This window comes from Megascapheus bottae, chromosome X, assembly GCF_031878675.1.
Source record: "Megascapheus bottae isolate mThoBot1 chromosome X, mThoBot2.hap1, whole genome shotgun sequence".
Taxonomy (NCBI): domain Eukaryota; kingdom Metazoa; phylum Chordata; class Mammalia; order Rodentia; family Geomyidae; genus Megascapheus; species Megascapheus bottae.
The window spans coordinates 71,638,029-71,657,022 of record NC_143547.1 but is presented as its reverse complement, the minus strand read 5'-3'; the positions used below and the strand labels follow the sequence as shown (position 1 = coordinate 71,657,022).

General features: G+C 43.2%; 1 protein-coding gene across 3 annotated transcripts in view; it reads left to right on the top strand.

Annotated features, from left to right (window-relative positions):
• The first annotated feature begins 1,077 nt into the window (after positions 1-1,077).
• Tsc22d3 (TSC22 domain family member 3) overlaps positions 1,078-18,994 on the top strand; it is a 69,240-nt gene continuing 51,323 nt past the window's right edge. Inside the window, exons 1-2 of one of the 3 annotated variants that reach the window (XM_090326914.1) lie at positions 1,078-1,290; positions 1,606-2,014. In XM_090326914.1, coding sequence (XP_090183040.1) covers positions 1,698-2,014 — 317 coding nt within the window. In that variant the 5' untranslated portion in view covers positions 1,078-1,290; positions 1,606-1,697. Of the gene's footprint in view, positions 1,291-1,591; positions 2,015-18,994 lie in introns of all 3 variants that reach the window. The other 2 variants (XM_090326912.1, XM_090326913.1) reach the window with 2 other exon arrangements.

Sequence of the window (18,994 nt, the reverse complement as noted above, 5' to 3'; positions counted from 1 at the left end):
GAGGGTCTCAGAAGCTGGTACTCATTTCCTGCTGCTGTTCGGGCGGGAAGACACTCCACAGCTCTCCTTGTGTAGGAAGGGCAAGGAGGCTTGGCATCACCTAAAGTTGTCAGAAAAGAAGGAGGAGAGCAAGTTTAGAGGGGGAAAAAAACAAGGTAAATGATGTAAAAGAGTGGGGATACGAACTAATGAATGTGAGGGAAAAATGAACTGAAGAGAGTGAAGGGCGGTGGAAGCGGGGAGTGTATGGGTGAAAAGCAATACCGAAATGAAGAAAGGTGAAGAAAGAAAATTAACAGAGGGGCAAAAGGAAAAGAGGAGAGACCAGAGGGCATGTGAAATGAAAAAAAAATTCAGGGTGGGTAGCGAAACAGACAAATGAAAGAAATTGCCAAGGAGTGAGAGAAAGGGGAGAGAAAGACCAAGCAGGGGTAGAAGTCCGACTAAGTGAGGTGAGGACGCGGAGGGAGACTATGGGTTCAGGAAAGTAAGGCGTGAACAAGTAGGGGAAAAGAAGCAGGTTTGCTTTTATCGTCGGGAGTCACAGGTACACACGGAGCACGGTTCTGTGACTTTTGAGTAAGACTTATTTGGCGGGGGGGGGGGGCACTTCTGAGGTAAGTGTTGGCGCCGTGCGACTGACACGGGCTTTTTACTCGACGCCCGCTGGGAAACCAGGTGTGTCCCGGGGCGGGGGGGGGGGGGGGCGGGGTGTACGTTCCACATGCACGGGGCCTGCTCGGCAGTGAGAAGTAACACCATTTGCCCAGCAGCTTGAGCTTCAAATCTAGTAGGTGAAGCGCCTGGGGAGATGCGGCACTACTGACAGACAGCCAGCACATTTGTGGCGGAAGACGCGCGGAAGGCACTCGAGTGCCGACCGCTAGAGTCCCTGGTGGGGCTCAGGAAGGGTTTGGCGGCAAGAGTGCGTGCGACTGTGTGGGCGTTCGGTGGCAGCGGACGGGCGGCAGGCGGCGGCGGGCGGGCGGGGCGGGGCGGAGACCTGGTCCGTGGAGGCCCTGAGAAGCAGCAGAGGGCTGTCCTTTGCCGGCCCCCGGGAGTCATTTACATGCTGTCATAGCTAGCGGGGTGCAGACTCCTTGGGGCAAGACGGGCACTCTCAAGCCCCCTTATTCGCTCTTTCATCTCCCTCACCCCGGTGCGGGCCGAGCCCTAGGGAGCCCTTGAAGCCTGCCATCAGGGAGTGAGAGAGGAAGCCAAGGAGGGAGGGAGCCAAGGCGCTCCCCGCTTCTCCTTCTGCCCTGCCGCCAGCCCTTCCTGCCGCCACAGGTCCGCCCGGAGCTTTCCTCACACTTGAAAAAGTTGGGATTGAGCTGGGGCTGCTGGTGGCACCTGGCGGGAGGGGGAGGGGGACGGGAGAGACGGCCTCAGCCTCAAGAGCAGAGGGAGGAAGAGGAGGAGGTGGGTAGTGAAGGAGGAGGAGGAGGAGGAGGAGGAAGTGAGCCCGAAGGATCTCCTCAGAGCTGTTTGTCCAGCTGTTTCTATTCGCACCCTGAGCTGTGCAACGATAAGGACGCTGAGCCGAGGGTAGCTGGCTTTAGGTGCTAATTTCCAACTCTCCTCCGACCAGTTTGTCTTTTCTAGGCACCCTGGAGTCCCGTAAGGCCACCCCGGCAGGCAAGCACCTGCCAACCACTCCTGAACACGCAGACCAGGAGGTCCCCAAGACTGAGAACATGGCTCAGTCTAAGGTCGACTGCCGCTCACCTGTTGGCCTCGACTGCTGCAATTGCTGTCTGGACCTGGCCCACCGCAGTGGGCTCCAGGGAAACAGCAGTGGGAACAACAACTCCAGCAGCCCTACCGTGAGCAACTTTCGGCAGCTGCAGGAGAAGCTAGTCTTTGAGAACCTCAACACGGACAAGCTCAACAACATAATGCGACAGGATTCACTGGAGCCTGTGCTGCGGGACCCCTGCTACCTGATCAACGAGGGGATCTGCAACCGAAACATTGATCAGACCATGCTCTCCATCCTGCTCTTCTTCCACAGGTGAGTGGCGGCACACATACGGCAGAAGGGGAGGCGTCTCTGCTCACATGGGCCTCTGCTAGATTCCCACAGGTCTGGTAAAAAGGGGGAAACTAGGAAGTTCACGAAGGGGCACTGGAGAGGTCTGATTCACAATCTACCATGACTGGAACTTGAGTCCAGCTAGAGTCCTGAAGAGAGAGCTCAGGGGAGGCCTGGCAGGTGCAAACCTATTTTGAAGAATGACTGCAAAGTCTCCAAGGGGACACTAGGGTGCTGAAAGTAGGTAGACTGAACTATGCTTTGGACAACAAAGGCATTATCTCTCAAATGCATGTTTCCACAGTCCCTTAGGAGATTCTGTAATGACGTCCTCTATAAATCCCAGCCCACCAACCCCACCCACCCTTGCACTCACAATCTTGATTCAAAATGTGCAAAATCCAATAGAAGGTGCAAAGGCTTTGAAATTACTGAGTGACTCTAACTGGCTGCAAAGACAAAATCTCAGAGACTGGCAAGAATTGTGGACACCACATCCCTCTATGGCTCACAGTCTTTGAACCCATATAGGTAAAAAGCAGCCCCACAGAGCATCTTAGGACACATCTCCAAAGTGCCTAAAGAACATTGTGAGCCAAGAGGATGGGAGAGTGGATAAATCCGTTAACACAGACATGTGTGGGAGTATGGGTACAACTTTCTAGAAAGCCTGCTGGGGAGGTAAGAAAGGGAGGGAAAAATCCAATGGGAATTCTCAGGACTGCTACTGTCCTCCAGCCTGAGCATTTCTAGTATGAACAATTTAAAACAAATTTACGCACCATAGGTATGGTGTGTATGTGCTATGTACACACAAGGGTGAATTTACTCTTGCACAATGGCACTGGTTATGTAATTAAGACATCCCTGCTGTGCTTCTGGAGGCCAGGGTAGTAGCAAAAGTTATGGCTTTTACCTTTTTCTAAGTCGCCTGAACTTTGTGGTCACTTTTAGGCTTCTTCTAGCTTAGAAATTCTAGGTCATGAGCAAGCAGTTAGTCCAAAGTGATAAGAAATGCTGAAACGCTTGTAAAATAGTTGGTGGCTATGGGGCTCTAATAAGGAAATTTTTAAAGCAATACAGAAATGTAGGAGGTGCCCTCACTAAGTACTAAGAAAAGGTTGACCTACCTTCTCAACACAAACCCATCATCACCTCCCCCTCACTCCAGTGATTCCAGGAGGAGACAGACAAGGTTGCACGCTTCATTAATGCCCTTATAACAAGTTGCAGGATTTTTTCAGTCATTTTTAATACCATTGAAACGATATCCCATCTATTATTTCACTTTAGTTGTCAAATTATTATCTAAAATAAACCAAACTGTGGACAGAACAGGTTTAGAGAGAATCTACATTTCTGGTAAAAGATTACTACAAGTGCATTCAGCCTAAAGACACTGAAACCCCACAGAGCAAAATTTGTAACAGGTTCCTAACCATTTGTCTGCTTGCTGGGCTCTGATGGGAGGGGAGCAGGAGAAACCCTGGAACTGTAACTTTTGCTTCCAACTGAGAGAACTACTCTGCCATGGCTTTAGAGAAATTTTTCTTTTAGGTTTTCTTCCTACTTTTGAAACTAGGAAGGTCAAGCCTTAGTGAGTTACATATGAGGATAGAAGCTGGTGATCAACATATTCACTTGTACCACACCTCGGGAGCATCCTGTCTGTTTGGGTTTCTTGAATGGAAAGACTTCCTTTTACACTCGATGGATAGAGGTGTGTTGATGCTCAGGTTTTAAGCAAAGCCTGCAACTACTACAGTGTGTGTGTGTGTGTGTGTGTGTGTGTGTGTGTGTGTGTGTGTGTGTGTGTGGTTGCTGGTGGAGGGTATTGAAGACCCTGCTAGAAGGAGGGGTTACACTGTTGAGGAGGTGCACCTGGACATCCTACCTTCTAGGATCAGAGCAACTCTCTGTCCTGAACTGTTCCTGTGAAGCAAACAAACAGGTTTGGGGCTGCTCCTTGGGGCTAAGGAGTGAGTAGTAGGGTCCTTCCAGGGTATATAACCTTGTAGTTCTAGCTGGATAACTTATTCACTTACTTCACTTGACAACTGGGATTGGAGATTCTGAATGCAGTTGTAGTTTTGTGCACAATGACATGCTCATTAGCAAACCAGGAGACCATTATTTCTGGTCATGGGGCTTCTCCAGTATCTGGGCTGAACAGCCTTCTAAGTGAACTCTTTTTTTCTTGCTTCATTTAATTTCCTGGGTTTCTGTCTTCATACTTCATCCCTCATTTTTATTCCTATTTCATTTCATGCTTACACATTTCAGATTCCTCTTTGGGAGGCTTTCTTTCCTTTGTTGACTTTCAAGGCTGCCTCTCCTGCTAGAGAAGTTGTGCTTCCCATCCCTCATCCTGTCCCCCATTCCCCCCCTACCATGAGGGCTCCCATATTTTTGGAAGAGGGCAGGGCACATTCTTGATTTATATCGAGTTTGTCTGCTATGACCTCTCCCTGGCTTCCAACTTAGCTCTGTTTCCTTGGAGCACAAGAGTATAAGCAATTTGAGGGTAGAACTGTGTGTTCACTTGCTTGGTTTCCCTTTGCTTCTTAGAAAACCCCATAAAGACTTTTTTTCTTGTTTTGTTTTGTTTTTCATCTGCAATGGTGTTGTGGTGCTCTCATGTAAAGATTTTGCAACTTTAATCTTATCCTGGAAAATCCTTATTAAAATCTAAACGTGGTTCTTTACTTTTTAGTTTTAAGCATATGCACTCCTGGTAGACAAAGGAATCAGTGGTGAAGGGTATGCAACCTGCTTGTATGTAAATGGAACTTCTAAACTATTGTGGGGAGAAGTGGATTTTATTTTATTTTGTGCTCCTCCTGGGACTTGTACTTGGGCCAGGGTGCTGTCGCTGAGCTTTTCTGCTCAAGACTAGCACTCTGCCACTTGAGCCACACCTCCATTTCTGGATTTCTTTTTTTTGCTAGTCCTGGGCCTTGAACTCAGGGCCTAGGCACTGACCTTGGGATTTCTCAAGGCTAGAGCTCTACCACTTGAGCCACAGCACCATTTTTGGATTTTTTTCTATGTATGTGGTACCAAGGAATCAAACCCGAGTCTTCATGCATGCTAGGCAAGCACTCTACCACTGGGTAAACTCCTGGACCCTCTACTTCTGGATTTTTGCTGATTAATTGAAGATAAGAGTCTCAGACTTTTCATGCTTGAGCTGGCTTGAAACATAATCCTTACATCTCAGCCTCCTGAGTAGCTAAGATTAGAGGCATGGGCACTTGGCTGTTTTTTTTTTTTATTTTTTCAGAAAGATCTTTTCTTTGCACAATAGCAAAAATTTTACAATAAACCTATTACATATTAACTACCATGTTACATATCATCTGTAAAAATAAATTTTACCATTGTTAAAAAATAACCATAAATGTGGTTTTATTCATCAAAAGAGTTCTTTTAGGGTGGAGATATATGTAATTTACTGTATGTTATATCTTCTGAAAAGTGGGTTTTAAAAACCTTCTTTCAATCTTATATAAAACTAACACCTATAAATGGTTAATAAATAATATTTATTGAGCATTTATAATGATACTAAGCATTGTGTCTGCATATTCTCATTTAGTATTTATACAAACCCAGAGAAAATGGGTACTATCATTACCATTTTCATTTTATAAAAAAGGAAATTGGGGTTTGGAAAAAATAAGTAAATTGCCTAGTTCTCACAATGAAGAGCAGAGATTATGAATTGTAGAGTTCATTGAATATGAAGAAAAAATTGCTAAGAACACTAAAAAATTAAAGTAGCATTAAGGAAATTATCAGAACACGAAAGATTTGTTTATGGAGCAGAGGAAAATGTGAGACTAGAACCTTTCCAAATGTCCTTATTAGGTAGGCAGACCAACCATCCTGCTCCTGTGACACAGGACTTCTGGTGAGCAAATTGGGATAGCCCCAAGAAAACTGGGGTGGCCGGCTAACCTTGTATTAAGGGATCCTACTTGTAATTTGCTTCTACTACTGGAATATTTACCTGGGAGGTAGAATGTGCTGGACAAGCAGGTGAAGTTGCCAATTCAAGTGTAAAATGGGAAAACTTGTTAAGCTGAAATCAGAAGCCATTTAGTACTGTGTAGCAAGCAGAGGAGCTAGAAGCTTTGGCAATATTCCATTTTTGTGATGGTTGCTGTTGTAATCGAAAATTTATCTAAGATTTTAACCTAGATATTTTTTATTATTTTCTTCCTTTTCCTTTATTATTTTTCCTTTTTTAAAAAACCAATACCTATTGGCCGGGAGTTTGGCCTAGTGCTGGAGTGCTTGCCTAGCATGCATGAAGACCCAGATTTGATTCCTCAGTACCACATGTATAGAAAAAAGCTGGAAGTGGTGCTGAGGCTCAAGTGGTAGAGCTCTAACCTTTAGAAATCCCAAGGACAATGCTCAGGCCCCTGAGCTCAAGTCCAGGACTGGCAAAAAAACAAAAAAACAATACCAATATTTTGGTGGCAGGGGGATGTTGATAAGGGCCTTGAACCCAGGGCCTTGACCTTGTTAAGCAGTCATTTTCCACTAAAGTCAGGCCTCCTAAATCTTTCTTCTTTAGCTATTTTTAAAATTAGATATGGAGTTTATGCTGGCCTGGACCAAATTTCTCCTACTTATACTTTCTGCATAGCTCAGTTCAGAGGTACACACTACTATACCTATTTATTATTGGTTGAGACAGGATTTTGTGAACATTTTGCCCAAGCTGACTTCAAATTTTCAAGCTTTCCAAGCAGCAGAGATTACAGATGTGAGCCATTGGTTTTATCCATTAGGCTATCACTATATCAATTGAGCCATATCTTCACGTTCACATTTTTCCCAGTTAATTGGAGATAAGACTTTTCTGCTCAGGCTGGCTTCAAAACACAATCCTTTAGTCTCAGCCATCTGAGTATCTAGGATTACAGGTATGAGATACTGGTGCCCAGTCCATAGATTTTGTTTTCTTTGATGATGTTCCTGGGGCTTGAACTCAGAGCCTGGGTGCTGTCCTTGACTGAAGAGTAATTCTGTGCCATTTGAGCCACAGCTTCACTTCCAGCTTTTTGGTAGCTTAGTGGAAATAAGAGCCTTAGACACTTTGCCTTCCTGGGCTGCTTTTTAATCGAGATCCTCAGATCAGCCTCCTGAATACCTAGGATTACAGGAGTCAGTCACTGGTGCATGGAAAGCCCCCAAACTTTTTATATTGTCAATCCTGGGGCTTGAATTCAGGGCCTGGGCACTGCCCTGAACACTTTTTGCTCAAGGATAGCACTCTCCCAGTTGAGCCATAGCACCACTTTTGGCTATTTCTGTGTATACGGTACAAAGGAATCGAACCCAGGGCTTCATACATGCTAGGCAAGCACTCTACCATTACGCCACACTCTCAGCCAAGCCCCCAAACTTTTAAGTCAAGTCTATTCTACCTTTGGCATGGACATATACCTGTCCAGTGGTCTGAAATATTCTGAATCTGAGTTCCTTTCAGCTCCAAAATTCTTAGGACTCTACTTTTAAGCTTCTGATTGGCTTCAACTGGTTCTCACTCACAGGTCCTCAGTAAATAATAGCAAGTAGTTCTGATTACTTTATGTGAGCTAATTCATTTAATATTGTTGTCTATAAAGCTTATATACAGTAGCATAGGGAAAGGATATAGATTTAGAAATTGAATCTTCCAAAAAATTTTTAATTATGTATTCTTCAATTGAGTCCTAGAACAAATGTTATCATAATATTTATATTTATAAATTTGTAATTTGTGTTCTTGGATGTTGAACCTACCTCTTCAGAAAAGAGACAGCCACTTGCATGGTGTGATTTGAGGGTTGTCCGCTAACTTCACACTATTTAGAATCTTAAACTCCTCTCATAACACCAGTGGGAAGTGGACCACACTGTGAGAAACTTTGAATTAGAGATTGCAATCCTTTGTCAACTGATTTACCATTTTATTTTGAGAACAAAATTCTTTGTTGTAGAGAGGTTTTGAGGTTCTATATAGTTAAGCTCGCTATTCTTTGCCTTTGTGAGTTTTGCTTTTGATATCAAGCTTCAGAAATCTTTCCTTAGCCTAAAGTAATTTAAAGTAACTATAGCCTCTGTATCTAAGTAGACTTGTCAAAGATCAAACACTCTTAGATTAAGGGGCAGTTTCTATTAAAAGCACAAATGCATGTGCAAAGAACATTTATAGTTTCGATATCTCATGAGAACCTCAACATATAAGAATTGGCCATTTTACTGAGGCACAGATATAAATTGCATGCGTTAGGAGGCTAGCATATGGAGACCGGTCCTTTAACTTATGAGGAGAGCCTTGTAACTTCCTAGTGCCTAGTATGGGTATGTATGTGTATGTTACATAGTTAGATATGTGTACATTATACAATATAGAAACAGTGGTCAAATGTGTGTCATGTTTATCATTATTTTTATGCTGGTCCCAGAGGCTTGTACTCTGGGCCTGGATGCTGTCCCTGTGCTTTGTTGTTCAAGACTAGCACTCTACCATTTGAGCAACAGCTCCTCTTCTAGATTTTTTGTTAGTTAGTTGGAGATAAGAGAAGAGTCTTGTGGACTTTCTTGTCTGGGCTGGCTCTACAGTCCTCAGATTTCAACCTCTTAAGTAGCTAGATTACGGGAGTCACCAACATCCAGCTAATTTGACCACTTTAAGTGTGCAATTCAGTGGCATTAGGTACATTCATGATAGGTTGTACAAACACCATTCCTTAAGTTTGTCATCATCAAAAAAAGAAATCATATATATACATACATATAATATATAATTGTATGGTGATATGTATATATAGTTACATGGTTATTAAACTAACATCTCATCCTCCTCTCCCCAGTCTCTGATACTTTGTTTTATGGATTTACCTATTGTAGATATTGCATATAAGTAGAATTACTTAATATATAGCTCCTGTCACTCAGAATAATGTTTTTCACTAGTATTGTTTACTATGTAAAGCTCTTTACTTTTTATGACTGAATAATATTTCATTATATGTAAACAACACATTTTGGTTGTGAACCTATGTCTCACAACCTGCAATCCTAGCTCTTAAGAAGGCTAAAATCTGAGGATCTCAGTTCAAAGCCAGCCCAGGCAGGAAAGTCCAAGAGACTCTTATCTCCCAATTAACCACACAAAAGCCTGAATTGGATCTGTGTCTCAAGTGGTAGAACACCCACTTTGAGCAAAAAAGCTAAGAGACAGTGACCAGAACCCAAGTTTAAGCTTTAGTACTCATGTGCACACACACACACACACACACACACACACACACACACACACACACGTCACATTTCATTTTACTATCCATTCACCAGGGTATATACGAATTGTGTCTATCTTTTATTGTGTGAAGGATGCTGATAAGAGAACTGGTGTTCCAGTCATTGCATTCAAATCTTCTAGGTGTATGCTTTCAAGTGCATTGCCCAACCCCTTCTATTTGTCAATATAATTTGTAGTAACACTCATTAAATGAAGATACATGTATTTCTTTAAGGAGAATGCTGTCCCCTCTAGCTGCTAGTGCTAATGTTTACAACAGCAAGAAATATAAGAAAGTTATCAAAGTGATGGTGCCAGATAGGGATATGATATTGTTTTGTTCATGAGTTGAAGACTGGAAAAGCATTTTAGTAGATATCTCTCACCAATGGCCAGAAACTAGTATACATTTAATTTTTTCTTAGATTTTTGTTAGCATAAATTAACTGTATAAAGTTTCTCTGTGGGTGCAGATGAATGGATACAGAAAATGTGATATATATATATATATACACACATACACACACACACACACACACACACACACACACACACTGGAATTCTACATAACCAACAGACAAGATAAAATAATGGCATTTACAGGGAAGTGGATGAATCTAGAGCAAACCATGTTGAGTGAGACAAGTCAAGACCAAAGGAACAAAAGGCACATGGTATCCTTAATATGTGGCTTGTAGATCCAAACAGTACAAAAGCGAGGACTCAATATTTGCATACCTAATGCTATAGACATGGTATTGGAAATATAAACATAACTACATAGACATAAAAACCTATGACTCTATAGACATAATATTTTATTTCATAAATTAATATGTATCTATGATATACAAACCCTTAGCTAATTTTGATTATGTTCTAAAAACAAAGTGCCAGTGATTGTATATAGAGATTCCCTTCTTGAACACTTGTATGTTAAACATGTCATTTGAAATATGATGTAAAAATTAATGTTAATAAATTCTTTAATATAAAATATATAGGCCAGGAGTTTGGCCTACTGGTAGAATGCTTGCCTAGCATGCACGAAGACCCAGGTTCATTTCCCTGGTACCACATACATAGAAAAAAGCCAGAAATGGTGCTGAAGCTCAAGTGGTAGAGCTCTAACCTTGAGAAAAAGAACCCAAGGACAGTGCTCAGGCCCTGAGCTCAAGGCCCAGGATTGGAAAAAGAAGTTTCACTGTGATGTTTACTTACTTTGATCAAATTCACCCCTTCTATTGTACTCTTCCTTAAACTCCCTGTAATCTCCTCCCTTTTAACCAGTTTTAATTGGTTCTGATATGCTATTTGTGTACACACACGGAGACACACAGACACACACACACACACACACACACACACACACACACACACACACAGACTGTACTTTGGTCCCACGCATCCTCATTACCCTCTCTTTTCTTTGATTTCTATTTACCCCCATTTCCATCTCCTTTCAACACTTTTCTTCAACTCTACTGGTGATTGAACTTAGGACCTTGCACTTGCTGGGTTTGCTTGCTCAGTTACTACTTTACCTCTTGAGTAATGCCTCCATCCAGACTTTTTGCTGGTTTATTAGACCTGGAATCTCGCAGAGTTTTTGACTCTGGCTGATTTTAAACTATAATCCTCCAGATCTCAGCCTCCTGAGAAGATAGATTATAAGTGTGAGCTAACCCCTATACTTTTTGAATGACTAAAATGTGAACTCTATGTGAATTTGTTTCTTAGCCCTTCAACCAAGTTAATTTACTGAGAGTAAGGCTCTATGGGGAAGGGATATGAACAGGCCAAGCTTAGATAAGAGAATTAAGATAGGGCCACTCCATAAAAGGCCCAGCTTATGTGAGCTCCTGTAGTGTGGGGTTCTAAACAGCATGAGAAATCAAAAGAGATCTGCTCCCAACCTTCAGCTCTTAAAGAGAGTAGATTAGAACAGAGAATGGTTTTCATCTACCCTTTAGTTTAATCCTGTTTGGAACCATGTGAGCCCATACCTTAGAATACAACTATTTGCAGGGTGACCTTATTTTCCCTCCCTGCCTGAGGAGAAAGTTAACACTCCTACTTATATTTGTACTTTCAGATAAACTGACAAGCTCTCCATTCCAGTTAGCATGTAGGCTTCTTTCCAAACCTGGTCATGAAGGCTAGGAGTCTGGGCATTTGGGGTCTCTCAGCCCCCTGAGTTATGGAGCTCATCATAGTACTTTCTCCTATCAACAGATAAGTTGGGAAGAATAAGGTTGGCCATGTCTGCACTGAGGATAGCCATTGTACTATTTGATTGTCGTGATTCTTCTCCTACCTGAACTTTCTCCTCATATGTAAGGCATTCCTCAGGATAACTGCAAAACCCTACTCTGCCATGGCTAGCTGGGTTCACATAAAAAATTGGTTGGTAATGTGAAACAGCCTCTTGAGCCCTGGAGAAACTAAAGCTTGGGCTCATTTGGAGGGGGCACTTGGTATGCTCAGTGTACCAAAGGGAGAGCATCCCATGACCACAGGGGTCAGGAAGATGAATTGAATTTTCTCTTTTAAATGAAAAGACAACTATAGCTTAGGACATACTGTACTGGTCCTAATGCCTACCATAATGGGACAAGGGTTAGGGACTGGCCTGTAATGCCCCAGCTTTGGCAGACAAGTCTTCATGGAACTTTTATTTGCTAATGGGAGCCCAGTGAGAACTAGAAGGCTAGATTCCAGTCTTGCCAATCTCAGTTTAGCAAAGTGTCAACTCAAGAACAATGGCTTCTGGAAGATACTGTCTACTGCACTGAAATCCAGCTTATATTGGAGATGGAGTGGGGATAAAATACAAATCAAAAGCAAAACTTTCCCATGTGCTATCCAGAAAAAAAAGTTATCTTACTACCAGGTAATGTGAGTTCAAACCTTCTAGCTAGAAGTCACTACTCCAAAGTAGCTGTTGCACTCTGGAGAGAGTGTAAGAAGTATAAGAGCTCAGCTAGCACTGGAGACTGAATAAAAAGCTTCACATACATTAATCCAAGGAAGAATGAATTGGAAGCAGTCTTTGTTAGTGATGACTTAGGCACACTGCTTGGGAGACATGTTACTCAGATAGGTTTAGCCTGAAATTAGGTCCCTTCCTATAGAGAGAGCATCTCATTCATTCTCCAAAGAATAATTTACTCACAAAATAGCCTTGCATTTCCAACTCACTTCCTATTTGTCTTCTCTTCAAGGGAGATGGAGAGCAGCTGTTGTCAGCTTAAGGGTCAAGCCAGGTTTCCCACTGCCCAAGCCCTGTGGATGAGTGATTGGCTCTAGCTATCCCTAAGGAAAAGGGCAGTGAGAAGTAAGAGGGAAAACGAGAAGTGAGTCCAATGACTCCTATTTTTTTGCCAATCCTGGGGCTTGAGCTCAGAGCCTCAGCACTGTCCTTGGGCTTTGCTCAAGGCTAGAGCTCTACCGTTTGAACCACAGCACCACTTCCGGCTTTTTTCTATGTATGTGATACCAAGGAATCGAACCTCTGTCTTCATGCATGCTATGCACGCACTCTACCATTAGGCCAAACTCCTGGCCCAAAAAAGTTGTTCTTTTCTTTTCTCTTTCTTCCTTCCTTCCTTCCTTCCTTCCTTCCTTCCTTCCTTCCTTCCTTCCTTCCTTTCCTTCTTTCTTTCTTCCTTTTTTGCCAGTTCTGGGGCTTAAATTCAGGGCCTGGGCATGATTCCTTTTTAACTTATCCTCTCCCCACCCTCAGATACCCCTTCTTCTGCACTGACATTCAGCCTCACTTTTCAGACTAGGCTGGGCCTAGGCCAGCTGGAGGGCCCGGACTCACCTCTCCTGTAGTACCTTATGTAACAGTGCCAGATTACTGAGGCATCAAGCTTCTGCTTGCTCAGTGGCAGGCTTCCCTGGGGCAAGACATTTGGAAGCTTGCTGGGGGTCTAAGTGGAGATCATTTTTAAAAGAAAAACCTACTCTACCCGGTATAAGGCAGTCTGTTCAGGATTAAATGTCAGGATTCAAAGGGATCCCTCTCAACACTCTTATTTAGCAGCAAACGGAGTTAGAGTGGCCTGAGTTTGGCCACTGAGTTTGGCTTTTTGGAAGGGATCCTACTTTTACCTCATTATATAAACCTAGTGTGTGAAGAGGTCCCTAGAACAGGTCTCAAAATCCCTCTTTTGGCCAGGCATGGTGGCTCCACCCTGTAATCCTAGCTACTCAGGAGGCTGAGATCCAAGGATTGATTGTAGTTCAAAGCCAGCCAGGACACTAAAGACCGTGAGACTCTTATCTCCAATTAACCACTAGACAACTGGAAGTGGTGCTGTGGCTCAAGGGATAGGGCGGTAGCCTTGAGCTGAAGAGCTCAAGGACACCATCCAGGCCCAGACTCTAAGCCCCACAACAGAAAAAAAAAGTCCCTCTTCCTTTTGTATCTGATGGCTCAGGGACTTTTCTGGAGAGCACAACGTGTGTCTGACTTTATGTGGAATGATGTGTCAGAAGCTGGAGGTGCTGTTTGAAGGCAGATCGTTTTCAAGAGTCAAATTCCAGTCCTTTCTCCATGAAGCCTCTATGTATCCAGGCTGCCTTGAATTCACAATGTTTCTTAGTTATCTTCCAGACCTGTTCAGCAAATTATATAACTATCTTGGTGCAAATTATATAACTATCTTGGTACAACTGAGCCCAAGTGAAGTCAAGATTTTGGGTCTCTATGACATTTTTCTCTATTAAGCTAACCTATTTACAACATACTATATCCCTTATCAATCTAATGTTTCATGGGTTCAAAGTTTGTGACTAAGCCAATAACTCCTCCTTTCCTTGTTCCTTGTCTTTGCCCCAGCCTGTCCCACTGTGTTGCCACCAGGCAAGTGGCTTGCAGAATGAGGGATGGTAGGGATAATGCTCTCTAGTCTATGGAGAAGAGGAAAAAACAGGAAAACCAAATTTGTTTTTCTTAAAAGTGGCTTGGGAATTACCAGTAGGCAGAGTTCATTCCTATCTACAGTTCAGACCTCTGGCAAACCCCAGGCAAAAGATATGAGCATAGGTTGGGAGTTTGGCCTAGTGGTAGAGTGCTTGCCTAGCATGCACGAAAACCCGGGTTCGATTCCTTGGTGCCACATGTATACAAAAAAGCGGGAAGTGGTGCTGTGGCTCAAGTGGTAGAGCTCTAGCCTTGAGGAAAGCCCAACGACAGTGCTCAGGTCCTGAGTTCAAGGTCCAGGACTGGCAAAAAGAAAAAAAGATACGGGTACCCCACGGTCCCCAGACCACAGCCAGAATAAATGAAAATCATGGGACCTGAGAAGGTGCAAATTTTCCCTTTTCATGGAACCAGTCCCCAGGCTTCCAGCGCCTCACTTCTGTCTGTTCCCCTTTCCTACTTAGAATAAAAAGAAAGAAAGGAAAAGAAGATAAAAGGATAAAGAAAAAGCACTGCTCAATGTTAAGGCAATTTAATCTGCCTGCCCAGGTACACAGAGAAATGAGTGATGGCATTCAGCCTTGTACTGGAGTGAGCAAACACTTCAATTAATCAATCCATCATTTATTGACCAAGGGCCTGCTATTTATTGAACACCTGACTGCAGATTTATCGAATGCCTACCTCCCCTGCTAAGCACTGTAGAGGACACAGGGGACATTTGAGGCTCGGGTTTGGGTATGGGGAACTGAGGGTGTAGCTGGGTTGAAGGGCACAGCTGCACCTGCAGCTTGTGGGGAACAAAGTGCTGAGACACTGCATTTCTCAAAGCTGAGTTGGGACTCCGGCTCAAGGCAGGAGCAAAGAAGAAGGCCTTAAGCTTAATGGAGTCAGGGCTGTGCCAAAGCAAACGAGGAAGGGAGTCTCTTTATGGCGGCGGCTTCCAGCAGAGTCTTAAAGAATGGGTTGGCTTTGGCAGGTGGGAAGCGGCTGGCTGGCTTCAAGGCTTTCTGATGGGGAAAGGGGAGGAGAACCTGGCCAATCCAACCAGCAGAGCTCCTGCTGAGAAGGAGCTGGCTTGAGTGAGAACTCTTTTTATTCTTCCTGAGTTGGAACCAGACTCACCAAGCTTTGGGGGGGGGGGGCAAGAAAGACTCTCTGCACCCCTCTCTTTTATTACTCCACTCTTTTCTCTCTGCCACTTGATACCCTCTTCTCAGGAACGTGGATACTCTATGGATAGGTAGAGCTCTCTAGAGTCTGGAAGCAAGGAAGCATCTCTCCCTTATGCCTGGTGCAAGGGCACTGAAACCAGGAGGGTTAAGCATGGGGGAACTGTGAATATCAGGTACAAAAAGATATGATGTGGCTTCATATTTGTGGTTCTCTGGTCTCAGCATCCAAGGCTACTTTAGAGGTGAGTAGCAGAAGTAGAGTAATGTCAAGGGGCTGCCACGTAGTGTCACTTTACCCTTGTTGGCTACTTGGTCAAGCCCTTCTTTCCCAGATGATCACTAATAAAACTCCCAGGGGAGGGCTTAAAGAAGTGAGAGGAAAGGAGAAAGAGTTGGGCTAGCAAAAGAAAGGAGCCGAAGCTAAGGCGGGAAAAGGAGGATGTTTCATCCTTGCTTTCTAATACCCTTTCCTTTCGTTAGTGCACTGGACAACTGTACCTACAACCATTTCCTCTAACTGGTCTGGAGAATTTGAACTCAAGTTCATGAGAAGAATTAGTAAGATATTCATTCAGAATTAGTCAAAATATTCATTGCAAACCTCCCATGTGCCAGGCTGGGACACAGAAGGAAGTATCAGCAAGGCATGGTCTCAGTTGTTATGGAATAGTCAATGGACTAGGGGAGACAGACATTAACCAAATAAATCATACTAACATATAAATAACAAGCTAATTGACAAGAGGGAGAAAAGAATAAGCTTCCTCAGAGTATAGAGAAGAAGTTTCCTGAGGAAGTGATACCTAACCTAAGAAATTAATCTCTGTGGCTGAAACAGTCGCCTCCAGGCCAATGGAAACATTAAGTAGGATTTCTAAGAGCACACATTATTAATGGGGGTTTCTTTGTCAAATTTACATATGTATACATTGTAGCCTGGTGGCCCTAATCTCCTGCATCTTCCTTTGTCACTCATCCTCCAACTCCTCTTCCTCCCCAAGGCAGTTTCGGATTGGTTTCATTGTTTCAGTTTTACCTAGGAAATAAACTAGTTGACCATACTTATCCTCACTTATCCTCTTGTTTTTTGTTAGCTTTCTTCCCCCTCCCAGTGTCCCCCAATAGAGCCTGTTACACTTTTCTGATATTCACCTTTTCTGTGTATATTAAGTGTACAAAAAGTTTCATCATGGTAATTCACATGAGCATATATTATAATTCAGTCAGATTAATCTCATCTAAGGCTCCCTCTCTGTCTGCCCTATTGTTCAGCAGCTTTCAGTTAACTTTCCTTATGCCATATTTATACATAAATTCTATGGATTGTGAGATTATTTGTCCTTAACCATTGCCCTCCTAACAAACAACTTTGTAAGGAATCCTTCAAGTAGGTAGTTCCTCACACCCTTAGAAATACTTCTAGGCCATGAGTACCATACAGGTCCAAAGAGGAAGGACTAATGACATTTTGACAAGTGAAAGAGATAAGTTTAAAGTCTTTGGGGCAACTAGTACATAATGTCATTCTATGCTAAAAATAATCCATGACAAAATGGAAATGTGCAAAGCTAGCTTTGAGGGACCAGTGATAAAGTTGGGACGTAGCCTAAGGGGAGGAAAAATTATTTTTGTGAATTATTTACTGTGTAGAGAAAAAGAAAGGGGCGAGCAGTCAAATGGAGACTTTTCACCTTTGCTGCCTTCCTACAGAGCCACATTTTCATTATCCTGAGCTTCATGATGCATACCTTTTTTTTTCTTTTTTTTGCCAGTCTTGGGCTTGAGCTCAGGGCCTGAGCACTGTCCTTGGACTTTCTCAAGGCTAGAGCTCTACCACTTGAGCCTCAGCACCACTTCTGGCTTTTTTCTATATGTGGTACTGAGGAATCGAACCCGGGTCTTCATGCATGCTAGGCAAGCACTTTAACCACTAGGCCAAACTCCTGGCCCAATGATGCCTACCTTTCAGAGCCCAAGGTGGTAGGTCTCTGGGCTGCAACTGTCAGGCATTTGTTCAGCCTGACTGCAGAAGGAAAGGAGAGATCACATCTCTGAACAGGGCAAATAAATTGATTAAAAGACTCCAAGGAGTTTTCTGTTGAGAGAAGTGGCCCCACCACAATGGCAAGGCATGTGACAGCTGAGCTCAACATGATCCAAAATGATCAGATTGTTAAGAGTGGGTCAGGATTAGAGAAGCAGGCACCTGTTGGATATAGCTAAAAGATCTAAGAGTATTCATCTAAGAGAAGTTTAATGATAGGCAGGGGAAGATAATTAAGTTAGGGACAAGAGTTTGATTTTCAAATAAAACAAGTCATAGGCTGGATATATTGGCACATACTTGTAATCCCAGTTACTTGGGAGGCAGACATCAAGAGGGTCATGATTACAAGTTAGCTTGGACAAAATTTAGAACACAATCTAAATAAATAAGCTGAATGTGTGTGGGGGGGGCTTGCTGGCTACCTGGGTGACATTGGTAGGAGGATCGAGCCTAGCAAGTGCACAACCAGAGTTCAAACCCCAGTTAAACACACACACACACACACACACACACACACACACACACACACACACACACACACAAACTCAGAGACAGTGACTAGCTGTTTCCCAGCCATACTAGGAACAGAACAAGAGGAAACACTGTAGCATGAAGAATTGCGATTAGATAACAGAAAGAACTTCCTGACTGCAAGCTTTCAGAGAAAGTGGATCCAATTACCAAGGGATATTATAAATAATTTTTAAATATGGGCAAGATGGTGGTAGTAACAATAAGGACCTGGATAAAAGAATGAGAGTGCTGGCTTTATAAAGACCAGGGACAGAAGGGGACAGTCAGTTGAGGAAAGCACAGGGGGGTCAGGAAAATGTACTTATAAAGAAAAGGAAAATGCATGTATGAAAGATGAAAGTGTTTCATGAAAATACTTTCATAATAAAAGTGTCAGTGAAATTTCCACTGGAAGCAAGTCATTAAACTAGTATACACCCTCCTGTGACTCAGTGGTAAGGGGAAAATGGGCTCCTAGTCCCTAGGGCCATCTTTTTGCCTCTCAACTCCTGGCTCAATTAGTTTTAGTTCGGCACCCCAAACACCATGCTCTCATAGTTATGGGGAGCACACATAGAGTGCTCACCTATTCCAGGTGTTTCTGGTAGCAATGATTCTCCTTCGTTCACACAACAAAGATTAGTCATAGAGTTATAAACATCCCTGTTACAGGCTCTTAAAAGGCCCTGAAGGGCCATCATACAATACAAAGGCACTCACCACTGTGTGCCCATGAAGGTAAGGGGCTTCAAATCTGTTGAATGGCCACTGATAGACTGTGACCTTGGCTGGTTACAAAGGCTCTGAACCACAGTTTTCTCATCTAGAAATTAAGGCAATGCAGTTGGAAAAATGAAGTGAGACCATGCTTCTAGAAATCATGTAGTATTCCTACATTATCAAATGTGATACCAGTTCAAAATCTTACCTGTCTTGCCTTGTCTCCTTAAGTACTCTCACTGACCTTCCCATTGGGCTGACAGTCACATAT